This window comes from Papaver somniferum, chromosome 7 (assembly GCF_003573695.1).
Source record: "Papaver somniferum cultivar HN1 chromosome 7, ASM357369v1, whole genome shotgun sequence".
NCBI lineage: Eukaryota > Viridiplantae > Streptophyta > Magnoliopsida > Ranunculales > Papaveraceae > Papaver > Papaver somniferum.
In genome coordinates, this window is record NC_039364.1 from 88,240,513 (window position 1) to 88,261,281 (window position 20,769).

A 20,769-nucleotide genomic window follows, 5' to 3' on the forward strand; every position below is an offset into this window, starting at 1 on the left:
TGTTCCACAAAAATTGGAATACATGTGATTTTATTTGAACGTATCTTTTGAAACTACCGACTCTTTAATAGTCGAGCAAGCGGTTTACATCCCACTGAAAATTAAAATTTGGGCAGAAAATTAAACACACAATAATGGTGCTCAAGTACTTTTAAACCCCAAATACATATATTTGAATCGAGTTGGTACAACCAATTGAACAAAAGATAAACATCATTCAACCAAGGCCAATATCATTTCAAGAGAACAAAATAACGATCAAACCGAAATTCTTAATGGTCGAGATCAACAATCATAATTTAAATTGGCTGTTTATATAATACAGACTTATCTTAAGAAAAAAAAAAGAACTCGGCATAATCTAATAAAAACAACCAAATTTGCCCGGTAAGTACTCAATATAAAAACTTGCAATAGTTACATACCTCCAGGCGACATTTGGTTCCATCTACACATACTGAGAACCGGCAAGGACTTGGCAATGTAGGTCCCAAAATCCCGGAACATGGCAGCTGCAACGAATAGGCACAGACCCGGAACAAGACAGACAACTAGGTCGGGCGGCAGGCGGACCCGGAACGGAACATGACAGCAGCTGAAACCGGAACGACGGGCTCGGGTTTGGGCTAACGGGTCCGAGTTTGGGCTAATAGGTCCGGACAGATGACGGGTCTGGGTTTGGACTGACGGGCCCGGGCAGCTGATGGGTCTCCTCCTTTCAATCTTCACCCACAGAAAACGAACAAACAGGTTTCTTAGAAGACGAACAGGTCTTCCTCCTCCGCAGCGGGCGGATTTTGACGTACCCAATCACAACAAATATATACTAGTGTAGCACAGATAAGGGTAATAGGAATAGGTTTAAGTTTCATCAGAAACTTAATTAAATCTGATTCAAGGATCAAGATTTAAGAGATAAAAGTTGATAATCAAATTGATAATAATAATATTGATAATAAGATGTGTATTTAAACAAGAAGGCATAACCTTTAAATAGGTTCACAAGAACCGACTAAACTTGAAAAGAGAAGGAAATCTAAGCAAACTAGGAAAGAAAAGACTTGCAAAGCAAGTAAACCAATCAGATGTATGGGATCAACTGTCATAGTTTATATTGGTACAATCCATAAAGAGGATCGTCCCATCGAGTTATATTGGAACAATCCGAGCAACACCTCTTTCTCAGAATTCTCAGAACTCTGAAATGCTTAGTATCATCCGTCCACCATGCTAAGACAATCTGACTGCAATTTTCCTTATGAACAAAAATGCTAAGCAGACTTCCTTGAACATCAATGTATGCAAGCTTAAAAACTTGTTTTCCAGACAACTTGTCACTGGATTTAACCACCTTGCGTATTTTCACATCTGACCTCTGACGAATAAAAGATATAGCAATAACATTTTTAGTAATTAGAACACTCCAGAGTATCATTATCTCCTTGTTCTCTTCTTCCAAGGTTGGTAGATATAACACAACTCCAAGAATATTTACATAATTCCTGTCACTGAGAAGAAAAGAATTCTCGCAGCTATAAATTACCAAATTCATCTTGACATCATCACCGTATTATTTATTTGGTGTTAACAGATCCAATTTGTTTACAGACGATAAGATGCCAATACCATGAATTTCAGAACTATCTATCCCAAGTGCAGCAATTGAAGCAATGAGAAAATTCATATGACCAACAATACTTATCACAGTGAAACATACATTAAACCGTTCACCAGTGATGCAGTTTGCTGCATTATTTCTTAGATAATCATTAAAGGATTTTGGTACGCCAAAAAAAAATAATGTGCAGTTTGAGCCTGGAAAAGAATTAGAACCATTGAGTTTGTCAGGTACGCCGAAACATCCTCTTGCAAACCAAATACTGGACCAAGTTACTCCACTTGAAATTTCTACTGCATCAATATAGAATAATTCCTTTGATGACATTGATCCAAAGTCAACGACCAAAATATTAGGCACAACAAAAGACATAATCCCCCTGTGCTTATTCTCCCATCTATTATTTCCTGGAATTGTAGTAAAATCAATCCCTTGATTAAAAGGTTTCACTCCCTTTTGAATTCGGAAATATGATGGTTCATCCAAGTACAAACGTCCTTGGTATGGAAAGTGTCGAACAAACATCAAATCCTCTAAATACCTATGCAACATTAATCTCTCGGTTTTTGAGAAAACTCTACCATGAATTCTTCCGGCATAGTTCTCGGTAGGTATATCCTGTTGAGATCGACACTTACCCTAATAGACACGCGTATCAAACAACGAAAAATAATTTTCGTCGAATGAATGAACCGGTACCTTCTTTTTAGGGTATATAGGTTAATCATTGGAGTACAGCAATGATCAACTTGATTATTTCTAACAATAAATACAGAAGAAAAATCAAAATCAAGACCTATGAAATCATTAGATTTAAGATTAAATAACTCACACTCTTGCGTGACATGTGAAATTTCTTCGAACTGCTTTTCTACTTGTTGTAGAGATTTAATTTCTATCTCTTCCTGTTCCGGGACAACAGATGTAACTGAAACAACATTAAGTTCTTGTGATACATGCGAGACCTCCTCAACCTGATTTACCTCATCCTTCTGAAAAGTTGATTCAATAGCTCAACTGAAGTAATTGGAATAATTCCATTGCCTTCAGATGCCGATGAATCTTCCTGAGTGCCTTCAGATGACGCTGAATCTTCGTGAGTTGAAAACGAAACTTCATTAAGATTATTTTCTTCCTCACCTTCGTCGACCAGAATTTTTTTTTTGCATAGGAACATGATTTTCTTCTTGGGTTACCAACCTTGTTTCAATAGATCCAAACTGCTTTTTAATACCATCTGTAAGATCTTTGATGTAAGTTGTATTGGTATCAATAGAGGTTTGAATAGTTTTCAAAAGTTCTGCGATTCAGCTAAGGTAGGAGTTTTATCTGCCATTGAAAACTACAGAAGAAAAGAAATAAGGTTGATGAAATCTGTAGGGTTGTTTGAGATTGTGCGGAAGCTGTGTAAGGATCTGTTTCTAGATAAAAATCTAAAAACGCTGTCTCTATACCAACTAGTGTAGCACAGATAAGGGTAACAAGAATAGGTTTAAGTTTCGTCAGAAACTTAATTAAATCTGATTCAAGGATCAAGATTTAAGAGATAAAAGTTGATAATCAAATTGATAATAATAATAATATTGATAATAAGATGTGTGTTTAAACAAGAAGGCATAACCTTTAAATAGGTTCACAAGAACCGACTAAACTTGAAAAGAGAAGGAAATCTAAGCAAAATAGGAAATAAAAGACTTGCAAAGCAAGTAAACCAATCAGCTGTATGGGATCAACTGTCATAGTTGATACACGTACGAAGGATCAACTGTCATAGTTGATACACGCTTCAGGGATCAACTATCATAGTTGATACATAGAAAAGATGTACTACATCCTATACAAATAGTAATTTTTTTAATAGAGAAAATAATAAAATACAACATCAAATTAGGGTCTAAAGAGAATCATCAAATTATGCAATTCAGTGCACCTTAGAAAAGGTTTAGAGACGGTATGGAGTGCTTGTCAGAAACAGACAAGATGAGCATAGTAGAGGAGAAAAATAAAATAACACATGAACATATATGATAGCCATTAGCCAATGATAATGAATTGATCAAGCAAGTGTTTGTGGCAGACAAACAGAACCATAATGTCCTTGTAGTGACGCCTAATCTTAATGAAAAGAAACATGTTTAGGCGTACCTGGTCATTGGATATAGGAAACAAAACAAGACCCATGGAATCGTTCTCGGAAGAATCTGACTATTGCAAAGGAGGTGGAGATTTAACTATCCAATCCAAGAACAGAGGTACAGATCCAATGACTATGGCGATTTCCGAATCTGCATTCGATCGATTGGAAACAAAAGATCAAAATAAAATCCAATGTCAGCTCGGCGGTGTAGCATCGTGGTGATAACGTTTTGTATTATCAATTGGGTTAAAACAAGAGATAAGTATAGAGATGGAGAAAGAGAAGAACTTCTTATTGATAAAGAGGCATCAGAGATTACATAATACAAGGTTCTTTATATATAGCGAAGGGAAAACCTAGTCGTCTAATGGACCGCACATCCATGGTCCACAGGCCCTATAACACTCCCCCTTGTGCAGTTCAATAACAAAGATTTATACATAGTACTTCAAATATAGTGCTTTGAATGTAGTTCTTCAAATGTCGTCCCCTTCTTGATGACTTGTGCCGAAATCAATCGCCTCATTAAAACTTTGACAAGGAAAAACCCAGTGGGATAAAACCTTGGTAAAACTTTTCAAATGTAGTACTTCACATGTTGTCACGTACTTTACATGTAGTTCATCACATGCAATACGATTTTCAAAGATCGACGAGTCTAAGTTAATTGCCTCGTTAAAACTTCGTCAGGGAAACCCAAAGGGACAAAAACTGAACTAAATAAAAATAGTACAATATTACGCAAACGTAGAACATAGTTAGACTCGAATATGTTGCATCATTAAAACCTTTACAAGGAAACCCTGTGGGACAAAACCTTGACGAAGGGGAAAGAGTACAACGTGACAGATGCAAGTAAAGGTGATCCGTTGCAGATGATCACTTTGCTTCGTTGAAGTTGATTAGTTGCTTCACAACTTCTTATGCAGAATATCCTTCTGGAAAAGACAATATCCTAACTTGGGAAGTTAATTCGTGGTGTTTGTTGTTGTCTCATTAAAAACCTTGTCGAGTAACAAAACCCAGTGGGAAAAAGTAACCTCGGTGAAGGAAAATATTTCAACACACCATTAGATGCTCCCCCTGATGTCAGACAATTTTTATTAGTCTAATACATTCAAAAGGAGTTTATCACACTTTACTTCGGTAACATGAATGTTTATAAGACCGTGTTGTTGATTCTGGAAGTTACGTTGCTTAACAGAATATCGCGTTTCATTTCTTTGATACAGATATTTTCAGTAATATCAACGGCGATCTTTATGTCTTCAATGTTCAACATACTTGATGTCTTTAGTGTTGTCTCGCTAAAAACCTTGTCGAGTAACAAAACCCTTTGGGAAAAACTATTCTCGATCGAAGGGAAAAAGAGTACAACACAACTTCAATTTCGAAGTAAAATATGTCGACATCATATCTTTGGATCCTCCCCCTGATGTCGGCATCTCTCCCTGATTACTTTCAGAGTTGTTCCAGATGTTCCTTTAGTCATGTACTTTTCGAAACTGAATATCGGTAATGACCTAGAAAATAGTCTACCATATCCCCCTGATTACTTTCGTTGGAGAGAGATTATTCTTCATAATCAACAACTTTTGATAGCACTTTCATTAACATTCTTTTATGTCTTTGCAGGGATAAACAAATTTATGCCGATGGTTACTTTTAAGTACATGATTACTTTCACTATACATTCCAATAACTTTGCGTTGGCGCTGAGCTATATCTAGCTAACAAGTTCCTGAGGATGTAAAATTAATCGAGTATATTATTACTAAGTACAACAATGCGTATATTGTACTTAGATATGGGAATTTCATCTCCCAATACATCTTCGTCATCTTCCTTTAGACGAAATGGTCACTTACTTACATTTGAACCTCGACTAATCATGGGGAGTGCTATCAGGATGCATGTCTTTGTTAAATTGCCTGACAACTTTAGACATATGCAAACTGGTGGAATAATATACCACAAGCTCAGTATTCGGTCGAGCTTTCCCAGATTTTTCATCTCAAATTCGGATTTCAAAAACTTTTAAGGTCTCTTATTACATCAAGAGTACCCATACATCTTTACCATCGACATAGATAGCTACAATTCCAAATCAGGAACTTTCTTTGAATATGCAAGGAAAAATAACGTACTTGTCTATCCCCTCCAAATCAAATAGCCACTTAGACGGGTATACCACATCCGCCTGATTGCTTCAATCTAAAGTGAGCGTTCTATCTAACTGTAAACGCTCTGTGGTTTAGAGTCATTGATTTGGGAAACAAAAGTCTATCAAGTACTTTTGTAAATATCTTTATCTCTTGATTCTTTCAGAGATACGTAACAACCACTACATATGCTGCACCAAGTCCTTTTGAAATTACCAAGCTAACTAAGTAGCGGAACACTATAAGTTCATTACAAGAGAATAATTCCAGGGATTTGTGAGAAACCTCGTGCCACAAGGCGAGTCTTTATCTTTAAGACTTTTCTTCTCATTATGCTTTGTGACAAATTAATCATGTATGTCCAATAGGCTTTACACTTGGTTGGTTAGCACTACCACACCAAATACCTGTATATTTGTCAAAGAACCAAGTTCTCCTGGATTGTATAGCCAAATATGCTATATTTGAAATTAATCAAAATAAAGCATGGTTCGATCTCATTGTGCTCTACTTCTGAGCAACTATTTGTGTATTATATCATCACTGCGCACGCATGATCCTTCCATTGACTCATGTGCATTCTCATAATCCGTCAGGATTTCATTGTTCTCTAGAATCATTTAAAACTTCGGAGCGTCCTCCAGTATTGATTCATGGACATAGTCAGAGACAATAAAATGAGATGATTTCATTAATGATACAAATTAGGTTGTGCCTTACTCATCTACTTCCTTTCTAGGTGAGCATTGATCGAACCTGGTGGTCTCTCCATATTCCTTTATGGAGCCACAGCCTCGACTACACTTCCACCAAGTGTAGTTGAAACACCTTAGTCTATGGTGTACCCCATACTGAGGATTTCTAACCTTGCAGGAATATTTGCAGCTGGTATATGTGATCTTGTCACTTTAGCAACATCAATGTACATTCTGAAAATCGATTATTTTTTGTCACTTCACATTTACATTTGTGGATTACAAGAATCAATATGAGATACAGTGGTAACACACCACGACAATTCCTGTCATTCCCTTAGAAAATACATTTTCTTATCTCCCCCTAACGACGGGAAGATTGTCTCATTAAAATGACAACCTGCAAATCTAGCAGTAAGATATCTTCTGCCAAAAGTTTTAAAAATACGGATAATTGTTGGGAACTCATTTCCAACATAACTACTTAACAGTTTTGAAGACCCATCATAGTACGATGTGGAATCGTTATGGCACATGTATAGTGCAACCAAAAATGCGTAAGAACACGAGTGTCAGGCTTAAATCCAGTTACCAACTGGTACGCAAAAAAAAGGTTGACTAATATTGGGGTCTAAAAATGAATTAAGTAAATATGCGCGTAATATTGCATATCCCCCAAGTAATAAAAGGTAGGTTAGTACGCATAACCTATTCCTTAGGCACCATCTGTAACCTTTGATGGTAGCCTCTGCGAGACCATTGGGTATAAGATGCTCTATATTGATCTTATTAAACATGCAATATTCATCAAGATATTTTGATGTAAATTCTATAACATTAACAAGGGTGGTGATCCTTTGCACTTTACATTGTGTAATATGTTCTAAGAGTTTTCAAACACAAATTTCTTGGGAAGAATAGCTAGTCCAAAATATCAAAACATTCACCAGATCCATAAATCACTTTAATGGTCCGCATTTTGCATGAATATTTTTCTAAATTTCACCTTGTTTTCTTTGTAATACGGATTGTTTACCATTTGCATCTTAGGATGGTCTCAATCCTATTTTACTGAAGACTTTGTGAAATGAGTGATATGCTTTCTTACTTAAAAGCATGATGGGAGGGGGAGGGAGTTGTGCATCTAGTACTTTAGAAAACACTTATTGAGAGATATGTCGTTACTTCGCATTTTGTCAATATTTTTCCCGTTGTATCGACCACTCAAACACAGTGATGTACGTATGAGTCCTTTCAAAACGAAATATCATGTCACAACCAAAGTTCATTTATGGTTATGTCAAAGTCTGTATGAGTTAATTTCCAACATTTCATCGCCAGTGTCAATATGGATTCAATAATCCAAATGAATACTATAGTGATTTACATTTCACTAAATTGACTCATTAGTTTCTCTAAAGTATGTTTCCTTTCAAATACATTAGATACTATAAAAGATGCAATCAATTACATTCTCATCACAGTCAGGTTCCACATAATATCCATTTGCATGGGTTTGTTTGGAGTTTAACAAGGTGTGATTATCTCTCGGTACATGTAGAGATTTTGTGGCGTCTTTGTTCTATCTCGAAAACAAATTTTGAGCAGCGCTGCGCTCGATGATCCAATCCCCATAGCCACATTATAAGGAAATAGTTCAATAACTCGTTTAAATTCCTTAAGTTGGTGGGGGGGGGGGGGGGGGGGGGGGGAATCCACTATCTGTTCGACATTGAGTCTTGAGACATTAAATAAGTGGTGTGGCCTTATTAGTAACAAAAGGGAGATTCAACTCAAGTACTTTAGATTGAATATATGTTACGTTTCTGGGGGGATTCTATATTTTTCATCCAGACATGTCTCAAGTGCTTTAGAGAATTTATGTCTCGTGGGAATGAAGTACTTTTCATTCCATAAGTACATACACTGGATCTAGTTCAAATAAATAGTCAATTGGGTAGACAAAATTCTTGTTGCCATTAAAGTTGATGTGAAAATTGGTTGCTATTATGATACACACATTACATTGTATATATTAATACCTATGACCAGGTGCATTTCCAACTCTTTCATTTATGATGGGAGCTACAATTACATTTTAGCTAATCCCATAATCGGTTGATACTTGTGTATTGGTGTTATTACTACCGAAGACAAAAGTACATCTTTGTCTCATGATACGTATGTCCCTTTTCACATGATTTATATGAGTCGGTACATCTAACCCTCATTACTTCTAGGTTCTTTCCATTTTTAATTTTGCTACATTTAGCTAAATTTGAGAAATTTCTTTATCTCAATAGGCCAAGAGAATCTCACTGCACATGTCAACCACTTACTTTAGGTTGAATATATAACTAAAGATAGTTGTCTTGTTGTCATACTTCAACATGTACTGGTTCGTTAGTACCATGGATGAAGTAAATAAATGGAAATTTTCTTACTCATATAATCTTTTGTGAGTTGTTCCACAAAAATTGGAATACATGTTCTTGTGATACATGCGAGACCTCCTCAACCTGATTTACCTCATCCTTCTGAAAAGTTGATTCAATATTGTTCCGCTCAACTGAAGTAATTGGAATAATTCCATTGCCTTCAGATGCCGATGAATCTTCCTGAGTGCCTTCAGATGACGCTGAATCTTCGTGAGTTGAAAACGAAACTTCATTAAGATTATTTTCTTCCTCACCTTCGTCGACCAAAATTTTTTTTTGCATAGGAACATGATTTTCTTCTTGGGTTACCAACCTTGTTTCAATAGATCCAAACTGCTTTTTAATACCATCTGTAAGATCTTTGATGTAAGTTGTATTGGTATCAATAGAGGTTTGAATAGTTTTCAAAAGTTCTGCGATTCATCTAGGGTAGGAGTTTTCTGCCATTGAAAACTACAGAAGAAAGGAAATAAGGTTGATGAAATCTGTAGGGTTGTTTGAGATTGTGCGGAAGCTGTGTAAGGATCTGTTTCTAGATAAAAATCTAAAAACGCTGTCTCTATACCAACTAGTGTAGCACAGATAAGGGTAACAAGAATAGGTTTAAGTTTCGTCAGAAACTTAATTAAATCTGATTCAAGGATCAAGATTTAAGAGATAAAAGTTGATAATCAAATTGATAATAATAATATTGATAATAAGATGTGTGTTTAAACAAGAAGGCATAACCTTTAAATAGGTTCACAAGAACCGACTAAACTTGAAAAGAGAAGGAAATCTAAGCAAACTAGGAAATAAAAGACTTGCAAAGCAAGTAAACCAATCAGCTGTATGGGATCAACTGTCATAGTTGATACACGTACGAAGGATCAACTGTCATAGTTGATACACGCTTCAGGGATCAACTATCATAGTTGATACATAGAAAAGATGTACTACATCCTATACAAATAGTAATTTTTTTTAATAGAGAAAATAATAAAATACAACATCAAATTAGGGTCTAAAGAGAATCATCAAATTATGCAATTCAGTGCACCTTAGAAAAGGTTTAGAGACGGTATGGAGTGCTTGTCAGAAACAGACAAGATGAGCATGGTAGAGGAGAAAAATAAAATAACACATGAAAATATATGATAGCCATTAGCCAATGATAATGAATTGATCAAGCAAGTGTTTGTGGCAGACAAACAGAACCATAATGTCCTTGTATTGACGCCTAATCTTAATGAAAAGAAACATGTTTAGGTGTACCTGGTCATTTGGATATAGGAAACAAAACAAGACCCATGGAATCGTTCTCGGCAGAATCTGACTATTGCAAAGGAGGTGGAGATTTAACTATCCAATCCAAGAACAGAGGTACATATCCAATGACTATGGCGATTTCCGAATCTGCATTCGATCGATTGGAAACAAAAGATCAAAATAAAATCCAACGTCAGCTCGGCGGTGTAGCATCGTGTTGATAACGTTTTGTAGTATCAATTGGGTTAAAGCAAGAGATAGGTATAGAGATGGAGAAAGAGAAGAACTTCTTATTGATAAAGAGGCATCAGAGATTACATAATACAAGGTTCTTATATATAGGGAAGGGAAAACCTAATCGTCTAATGGACCGCACATCCATGGGCCACATGCCCTATTACGAAATAAAAATTATAACAAGGATAATAATTATTAGGTTTGAAATGGAGTATCATTACTTAGAAGTATCACCAAAAAGAAAGAACAAAAAATAAAATATCATAACTAGTCATAAAACACCAAGGTGACCAAACTTGTGATACAAAAAATCCAGCCATATTTTCTTTAATAAATAAAAACAATTTGATTAAAAAGTGGCACAAAAACCACAAATTATTTAAATCTAAGTAAACTATATATTTTCTATTTCCAGAAATATCGAGCATACCCTCTCCGTACTTCTTCTGTTCTTCTTCGTAGAGATCTTATTATGTCAAGTAACTCTCTCTCTCTCTTGGAGAAAACCACAGTCTATGTATTCACGACTTCTTATTCTTCTACAGATAATCATCATCATCCTCATAGATCAATAGGTGGAGCTATTTGAAAAAACAGTGGATAGGGATGGTAGTGTCGGCGGTGGTGGTGGAGGTTTTTCATTTCAAGTTTGAGTTTTCTTTCGTGATATGAAATTAAATACCAAAACTTGAATCAGATAATAGCTATGGGTAATCAGAAGCGATGGGTGGTGATGGTAGTGGAGGCATCGGTGGTGGTGGTGGGGGGGGATTTTTCTTTCAAGTTTAGGTTTTTTTTATTAATAGCCGAACTCATGATTCAACACAACAAGAGGGAGAAGTTGTTCAATCTCAAAACAATTGCAGTAAGTAGTTAAATCATGGTGAGTTAATTTTTGTTGTGATTTTCATTATTTTTGTTCGGAGTCGAATTGAGTTCGTTCGAATTGAATTTCGGAAATGAAATGAATTCGTGCTTGGTGGGAAGAATAGGTACCCTGTATTAGATTTTTCATAATAGGAGATTAATTGATTTTGTGGTTCCTAATTTCTTAAATTTGACTCACCATTCAAAGTTGTTGTGATAAATTGGTTGCTAATTGAATATGACTTTATACCATTTAGTTGTTGGTTGTTGGTATCTATCACAATATATTGAATTTGTGTGAAATTTTTTGAGTTTGGTTGGAACATTTTCTGTTAGGAAAATAACACTCTCTCATGGACACGTAGAGGTGAAGTAGTAGGGAGACTACATTTGCATCTTCTTAATACTGATTTAATTCACAATTATAGTTAAAATCTTTTACCCCTGTAGCTATGTATTTTTGTTTTTATTTTTTATATGGTCATGATGTGTTTCTCTATTGTTGGTTGGGTCCTGTTTTACCCCTTTCTATTTTGGAAAGAAAAAAACTTTCAGTTCTTGAGGCTAAAGTTGGATTTTGTTCCTAACAAGATTCTCTTGATTGTGTAGGCACAACATGGTTGCTCAAGGTTTAATATGTGTAGATGTTTTGTCATTTTGGTTAAATCAAGATGCCAAGGACGAGGATAAAGGTGATATAGTCTTTTGGAGGTGTAGACCCAAAGCATTACAATTAGTAAAAAGGGATACTGGCATGTGAGTGAATGAAATCATTCTCACTTGAATAATTATAAGCTAGCTACCAATACTTAAAACTTATTGTTGTGTTATTCTTGTTCGAAATCATTCAACATGTAATATTGAGTTCTTTGTTTATTCTAATTATTACAAGGCATTATTGTTGGACGAAACCATTATTCCAAATGAATCCGATAACAGTAGTGGTCGCACAGTTCTGGCTAGTAAATTGCTTCTCTTTTAGTACTTTTTGTTGTTACAGACATCATCAATACAAGGAAAGACTTTCACCATGGGCACTTTCAGGTCCAAGATACCTGCCAGGGGTTGGTGTTCTTCCCCGTCGTCTCTTTGCCAATTTGTTGGTGATATAATAATAACTTTTTTGTTGAAACAGTTTTGGTTTCATCTAATATTTGTTGCCTTTTTTTGTGTGAAACCGGTTTTTGTTTTGGTTTCATCTTTTTATCAACAAAGTTGTTGTGATGGTGTGTGGTAGTGGCGGCGGCGACGATGCGGGTGCCGATATTGGTGGCGGAGATGCTGGTTAGTGTTGTTGTTGTTGGTGCTAGGTGGCGGTTGGGGCTGTTATTGGTTGGTGGTGGTGGTCGGCGGTGGTGGTGATAAAAAATTATACAACCTTGCTGAATTGTTCAAATACACTCCCACAATTTGAAGTTAATTTCTACAACAAGGAACCGAAGGACATGCACTGCGCGGCAGATGTGAAGTCATTTCGACTACAATTCGTCGACTTTCGGCTTTAATTTTTATTTAGACTATAATATGTTTTAACCACTTTTCATATTTACTCTGACTGTTATTTTACATTTATTCTCTTGTCTACATTTGTTTCATGTTTGTTTCATTTTACATTAAGTTTCTCAGATTTGCAGGCTTTTATAATTTGCTGGAACCAAAATAGGTTCCATCATTTTTCGGTGGAACCCTTTTTGGTTTCATCATTTTTTATTGTTGCTTCTTTTGGTTTCATCTGCATTATGAACCTTATATTTTTACATCACTTTCTTACATATAGTTACTGGTAGTTGTTCTTACCATCAGGATGTTTCCTCTACAGATAAACTAGCCCAGACTCACAATTGAAACTTCATCAAAACATCATTCATATCTCATATATGAGTTTTAAATCTATTTTAAGTTTAACAATTGAATTAGTTCGACAAGAAAAAATTCAACAATTGAAACCATTGATAAGCAATTGAAATCTTTTATAAACTATTATAAGCATTTTGACAGGAAATATATAATATTGCAAAATCCAATTACAACTAGTTGATATTTACACTATTGTCTTTATTGATATGTTTTTGTCATCATGATTTTTGAGTGCCATCTTTACTCTCATGTTTCACATATTTTCTGATGTATCCTCTTCAGGAGACTTCATGTTTCCCTTCAACGAGCTCTTCATGTAATTGCATCTCCTACATTCCCTGTATATGGTTCTGTAAATCTCTTTTTTCCTATTGTGAAAGACATAAGCAATCCATAAGCACATGAAAATACTTACTGAACCAAAATTGGTTTCATCAAAGAAACCATTAACTAAATGAAAATGATGAAACCAAAATTGGTTCCATCAAAAAACAACGCTAAATGAAAACACCAAAAGAGTAGCTGGTCCCAACAATATGTGAACCAAAACAGGTTTCATCAAAGATAACACTAATTGAAAACACCAACAATAATGATAAACAGATGAAACCACTAACTAAAAACCACTAAAACAGGTTCCAAATGTAAAAATCAATGATGAAACCAAAATATGTTTCATCAAAGACAACACTAGTTAAAAACACCAATAAGGATGAAAAACAGATGAAACCACTAACTAAAAACCACTACAGCAGGTTCCAAATGTAAAAATCAATTATGAGAACAAAATAGGTTTGATCAAAGACAACACTAATTGAAAACAACAATAAGGATGAAAACAAAAATGATTTTAGTCAAACAAGAATAAACCAACACCGCCAACTGTTCTGGTGGAACCAAATTTAACAAAGTAAAAATGATGAAACCAACAATGGTTTATTCAAAAACACATGAATAAACCAACAAAAAATCAAATCAATTCTGATGAAACCCAATTTAACAAAGATAAAACGATGAAACTAAAAATGATTTCATCAAAAAGAGCAAATTATATTATGTATCAATGCCTTCATATGCAATACCAGTAGCACCAAACCATCATTCATATGCATTACCAGTAGCACCAAACCATCAAAATGATAAAACCATATGTTGATGAAGATGATGGAAACCAAAATTGGTTTACGCAAAATCAGTGACAAAACAACAGAAACCTAATATTCATAATCGACTTTCTACAGAAATTCAAGCATATCTATGAAACCAAATTAATTTCAACCACCATATTCAAGAGTAGTCTATACATCAAACAAATACATGGTTATGGTGAAACCAAAGTAGAAAAGTGATGAAACCAAAAAGGGTTTCATCAAAAAGGCCAGATTATACCTTAGCAAACATCATCAGTTATGGTGGAACCATTTTTGGTTTCATCAAAGCTAATTTCAGCAGACAAAATTGAAAAAAAAATATTAAATGAAACCTAAACACGCAAACAGAAGACACAAGAAAAAGGAGACCTAAACCTAATAATCAAATGAAACCTAAATACAACATTTATGAAGTACGATTTCATCAAAAATGAGACCTAAACCTAAACCCAAAATTGAATTAGTTTTCAATTGAAATCAAATGAAACCTAAACCTAACAAATGAAACCTAAAAGCAAACAGAAAACCCAAAAAATCAAATGAAATCTAAACCTAATAATCTTTTGATTCATATTCAATTGAAAAAAATGAAACATAAACCATTGAAGAATAAGAATTCATACGATTTATTACCTTTTGGAGGTGGTTTCGCTGTTTTCTTTAGCTTTTTATCTCTCTTTTTCTCCTGTTGATTTTGCTTCTTCGCCATTTTTGTTGTTTTACATAAATTAGGTCAGAAAAATAAAGCGAGCTAGGTCAGAATTTGCTTCTATGGTTGAGGTACGTAACCATTGAAGAAGAAAAGAAGGTAAAATCAAGAATCAGAGGATTATTTTCTTTGCTAGATGAATATAGATCTGAGATTTCTGAGTTTTGAGGGAGTTAGGTTTCTGGTTTCTGAAATAGAATCAAAAAGACATCGAAGAAAATAGACGATATAAGAAAATACACGGAAGGGTGATTTAGACAGTTTAGGAAAAATGGGGTTTATGTGTTGATTTTGTTTTGATGGGTCTATATTAGATGGACATTGACCCCTATGGGGCTGTAACGCGCGCGTTAATAAAATATTATAGTTAAAAAGTAGAATATAAAAGGGATAACTTAATATTATATTAATTTGATACACCAAAGGGAAAACCCAAAATGTTGGTTTATTATAAAAATTACGAGATTCTTCAATGGAATGTGTGTGTTGGGATACCAATACTAATTCGGAGAGTTTAGTTATTTTTAGGAATAATCTATGCTTCCTTCTTTTATATTTGCTTTGGATTCAACTCATGTTCTTTATATATTCATAGATTATTCAAGGATTTATTATTTAATCAATACAATCAATATTCATTCGGTTTGCTTAGTTTGATGGTTAATCCACGATTCAAAGGATTAAGGTGGTTAACCGATCCAAACATCTGAATCAGCGTAATCGATCCTACCCAATTTTTTTCCTTCTTTCTTTAACGCTTTCGCTACTCAGTTACCACCGTTATTACTTTACTCATCCAGTAACATATTCATCAATTCCATCTTATTCCCATGATTGCTAAAGGCTGATGTCGCAATTGCTAACGGCGGGTACCAATTCAGGATCCAATGGCCAGGATTATTTTGTCTCATGTGGTTTGGTATCCGCCCCGCTAATACCGTTATCCGCACTTTAGCAATCGTGCTTATTCCTATTAATAACAAAAAGAAGAAAAAAAGGGAGTATTTATATCAATAATATCACCACAATAACACAAGTGCGTCATCCTTATTAGTTGGGTAAGTATCCTTGTTATAAAGTTACCTTGCCATATATTCATTAATTACCAACACCAAGTATCCCAACGTCCTGTATCTGTGGTTATCCAAGAGTTTTTTCATGTTAACTTACAGCGTCAGCAACTTCTATCATCTATTAATAAGGTGCGACGAAAATATAAGATGGTTTGGCATGTATATGTGCTCGGTAATTTGATTAATTAACCTTCGCGAGCCTCACTAGTAGTCCAGCATCATTATAATACAAGTTTTGATCTGTTTCTTTGGCAATACGAATTTTTCTTTGCCGAGTACACAATTGAATACACAACTTGAAGTGAAGCTGGAAATGATATATGTTGATCGTATAACTTCCAGTATAAAATTTGAGTCCACACTCGCAGAGCTACGGGGATCGCTTGTATCAAATACCGGTGCGGCTACAACAAGCTCAATCATTCAGCAGAAATAATAAATTTGCAGTTTTCTATTTTTAACGAAGATGATACAAAGGGCTGGATTTTATGGTAGAAAAGTATTTTAGTTTTCGTGGTATAACTGATACCGAAAAAGTATCCTTGGTTGTTGTCCATCTCAATGGTGACACAATTTTTTATATTGAAGGAAGATATACGAATTAGGAGAACTAACATAGCCACAGATTTGTCGCACACTTCATTCTCGATTCAGATCTCGCAAGAACATTAATTCATACAACACTCTTTTCGAATTATCACGAACATGTAACAAGATCCCTCTATCTTTTCAACCTGATGTCCTGACAGAAGTAAGTAGAAATAATAAAAATTCATTTAGCATTTTATTGAATTTATTTGGGGGTAAGAAAGAAGCTCCAGTTAATGCAGCGATGTCAAAAAAAAAAAAATTGATAGAACGAGAGAGACTTTATTAAGAGAAGAAGAATGTACAAAAAAAAAGCTACAAGGAGTAGCAAAAGAAAACTGAAAAAATTAAATTACATTTGGTGAAAATTTGCATCCCAATTGTCAGCTACCGTAACATTTTGATGACCAAAAGATCTTGCCCAGGAAGTTACTAATGATTTGGCTTCAATGATTAGATCCAAATCAGTTTTGAAAATGTGTTTCTCTTCAAAAGTGCGCGCATTTCGTTCTGCCCAAATGACCCAGACTATAGATGCTGGGATCATGTTCCAGTAAACTGAATTGTAAACCTGCTGCCAAATATGAGCCAAATCATACAGAGAATAAGGAGTTACTCAGCACCAACTAGATGGAACTAAGTCTAACCACAACTTATGAGCCACCTTGCAATGAAGAAGAAGGTGATTTGCAGATTCTTCAAAGTTTCCACACATAACACAGTCAATGTCTAGTACCATTCCCTTATGCAAAAGCATAGCTTTGGTGTTGAGTCTGCTATGCACTGCACACCAAACTAGATTTGGTGGTATTTTGAAGTTCCATACAAACTTGAAAGGAAAATCGGTAACACCATCTGACTTAATCAACTGAGAATAAAGTGTTTTAACGGAGAACACTCCATTATTTCCCAAAGTCCATCTTCTTGTATCTGGTGAGCCATTCAGAGTTGGAGGTGTGGAACCAATCCTAAGAAGTAAAACCGCAAACTTATTAACTTCATCTACCAGCAATCTTCTTTTAAAATCAAAAGCCCAACTTCCATTAGAAATATGACCAGCAACTGAACTATATTTATCTTTAGCTAATCTGAACAATTCAGGAAAAGAAGTACATAAAGACTCATCTCCACTCCATTTGTCAAACCAGAAAGAAACCCTTGAACCAGAGTGAATATTAATAGAAACATACAAATTGATCAGCTGACTGGTTTCAACAATAATTTTCCAACAAGAAATACCAGAAGAATTTGTTACTCTACCAGGTAACCAATAAGAAGACATAGAGCCATGTTTCTTAGCTATTATCCTGCACCAAAGCTGATCTTTCTCCACACCAAATCTCCAGACCCACTTTGCAAGTAATGCAATGTTCATTTGCCTCAGATTTAAAACACCTAAACCTCCTCTACTCTTATCAGCAAGCACCAAACTCCATTTTACCAAATGAGAAGTTTTAGAACTACCCATAAGAAATTTCTCATTTTCTTTTCAAGTTGATTTATGACTGAGACTGGAGTTTTAAAAAGAGAAAAGTAGTAAAGAGGAAGAGAAGAAAAAATAGTTTTCAGCATTGTGAGTTTACCTCCCTTGGAAACTGAAATTTTGCTCAAATGAGAAAGCCTGACATCAAATTTGTTGAGAATAGGATCCCATATAGCTTTGGAATTTGCTTTAGCTCCAAGTGGCATGCCCAAATATATAAAAGGAAGCTTATCAGTAATGCAACCTAACTCCATTGCCCAAGCTTGTAAGTCTTGACAATCCCCAATTGGAATAATTCTTCTCTTTGATGTGTTTATTTTCAATCCTGCGATCAATTCAAAGCACTTCAAGGAAGAAAACCAATTATGTAATTCATCTCTTGAATAATTTAGAAAAAAGATTGTGTCATCTGCATAATGAAGATGATTGATGACAATTCCATTGTGCACATTTGAAAAGCCATTGAACTGACCCATTTCAGCAACTCTGTCTAAATACCTAGAAAATCCCTCCATTGCAATGTTGAAGAGAAGAGGAGATAGAGGATCTCCTTTTCTTACCCCTATAGAGCTATTGAAGTGCCCAAAAGAAGTACCATTAATAAGAACAGAGAAGGAAGCTGTTGAGTAACAGAATCTCAGGCATTTACACCATTGATCACCAAAACCCATCTTTTTTAACATCTTTTCCAAAAAAAACCAACTGACTCTGTCAAATGCCTTCTCTAGATCAATTTTGCATATTAATCCAGGAACACCTGGGGTTATTCTTGAATCTACCATCTCATTAGCTATGAGAGTACCATCTATAATTTGTCTTCCTTGAATGTAAGCACACTGCACCGGTGAGATAAGTTTATCCATAACTAAGCTTAATCTTGTAGCAAGAACTTTTGATATAATTTTGTAAACACTAGTTAGCAAAAATATAGGCCTACAATCTTTTATGGTTTCAATACTATCTCTTTTAGGAACCAATGCAATAAAAGTTGAATTATGCCTTGTATCTATTCTTCCACTTGTACAAAACTCATGTACTACTGCCATTAAGTCATGTTTCAAGAACTTCCAATAATTGAAGAAGAACAAAATAGGGTAATCATCTGGACCAGGAGCTTTATCATTGCCCAAATCTTTGATTGCTGAATAAACTTCATCTTTAGTAAAATTACTCTCAAGAATGGTTGCCTCTTCAGAGTTGATTTGATCAAAATTAATGCCCTCTAATTCAGGTCTTATGAGCATCTCTTCAGTAAATAAAGTTCTATAAAAGGCTACAATATGTTCCTGCAAAACTGTTTTGTCAGATATCATAACTCCATCTATGTACAATTGTCTAATTCTGTTGTACCTCCTTTTTGCAGCAGCAATTCTCATGAAATGAGCAGTGTTCCTATCTCCTTCTTTGATCCACTTAGATTTTGATTTAATCCTCCAATCAGTCTCCTCCATAAGAGTCACTTTCTCAAAGTCATCTTGTAGACTAATCTTTGCATTGACTTGATCTTGTGACAAGCAAACACTTTCAGAAACACTGTCTATCACTTGAATGTCAGAAAAAATATTTTGTAGTTTGGTTGTTGTATGGCCAAAAGTATCTTTGTTCCACACCCTGAGTAAACCTTTCAGTTCTTTTAGCTTTAACCAAAAAATCTCACTGGGTGTACCTGTAAAACAGAAAGAGTTCCACCAATTTTCCAACATTTCCACAAAGCCATTTTCCAAAAACCAAAGAATCTCAAATCTAAACGGGCTAGATCCCCAAGAAGAATCAGAGAGATCAAGAATTAAAGGAATATGATCAGAAGTTGGTCTAGGTTTTGCAAGTTGAGAGGCAAGAGGAAATTTGAGTTCAAAGGAAGGAGAGAGCAAAAATCTATCAAGCCTACACATGATAGGAACAGATTGATTGTTGGACCAGGTATACCTAACACCTTTGAGAGGAAGATCATTAGCTCATGTTGCTCAATGCAGCTAGAAAAACTCTTCATACTCTTGGTGACTTTAGAGCAGTTCTTTTTCTCACCACAACAAAGAACTGTGTTAAAATCCCCTCCAATACACCAAGGAAGATCCCAGAATCTACACACATTATCTAGTTCTTCCCAAAAACAACATCTTTCTTGAGGTTTATTAGGACCATACACATTAGTTAAGATCCATTGGAAACCATCTGTTATGTTTGTACAAGCAATAGAGAGAGTATAATCACCTACAAGGGAGTCATTCACAACCAAATATCCTTATTCCACAAAATGATCTTTCCTCCTGAACTACCAACAGATTGTTGGAAAGTCCACCCAAAGTTATTACTTCCACAAATTTGTTGAATATCAAAATCTATGCAGTGCATCATCTTAGTCTCTCGAAGAATGATGATGTGAGCCTTATAAAGTTGTATTACTTTCTTCACAACAGCTCTTCTATCTCTAGAACACAATCCTCTAACATTCCAATAAAGAATCTGCATATTCATTTGGAAACAGGTAAACCCACAGCTCTTCTTT

General features: G+C 35.0%; 1 protein-coding gene across 1 annotated transcript; it reads right to left on the reverse strand.

The window, feature by feature from the left end:
* Positions 1-17,132: 17,132 nt before the first annotated feature.
* LOC113294884 lies at positions 17,133-20,155 on the reverse strand. The gene is made up of 3 exons (XM_026543257.1): positions 18,364-20,155; positions 17,445-18,265; positions 17,133-17,351 (listed from the first exon to the last, which is right to left on the reverse strand). Exons 1-3 carry the CDS (start codon positions 20,153-20,155, stop codon positions 17,133-17,135), a joined length of 2,832 nt encoding a protein of 943 aa, XP_026399042.1.
* Between the last annotated feature and the right edge of the window lie 614 nt (positions 20,156-20,769).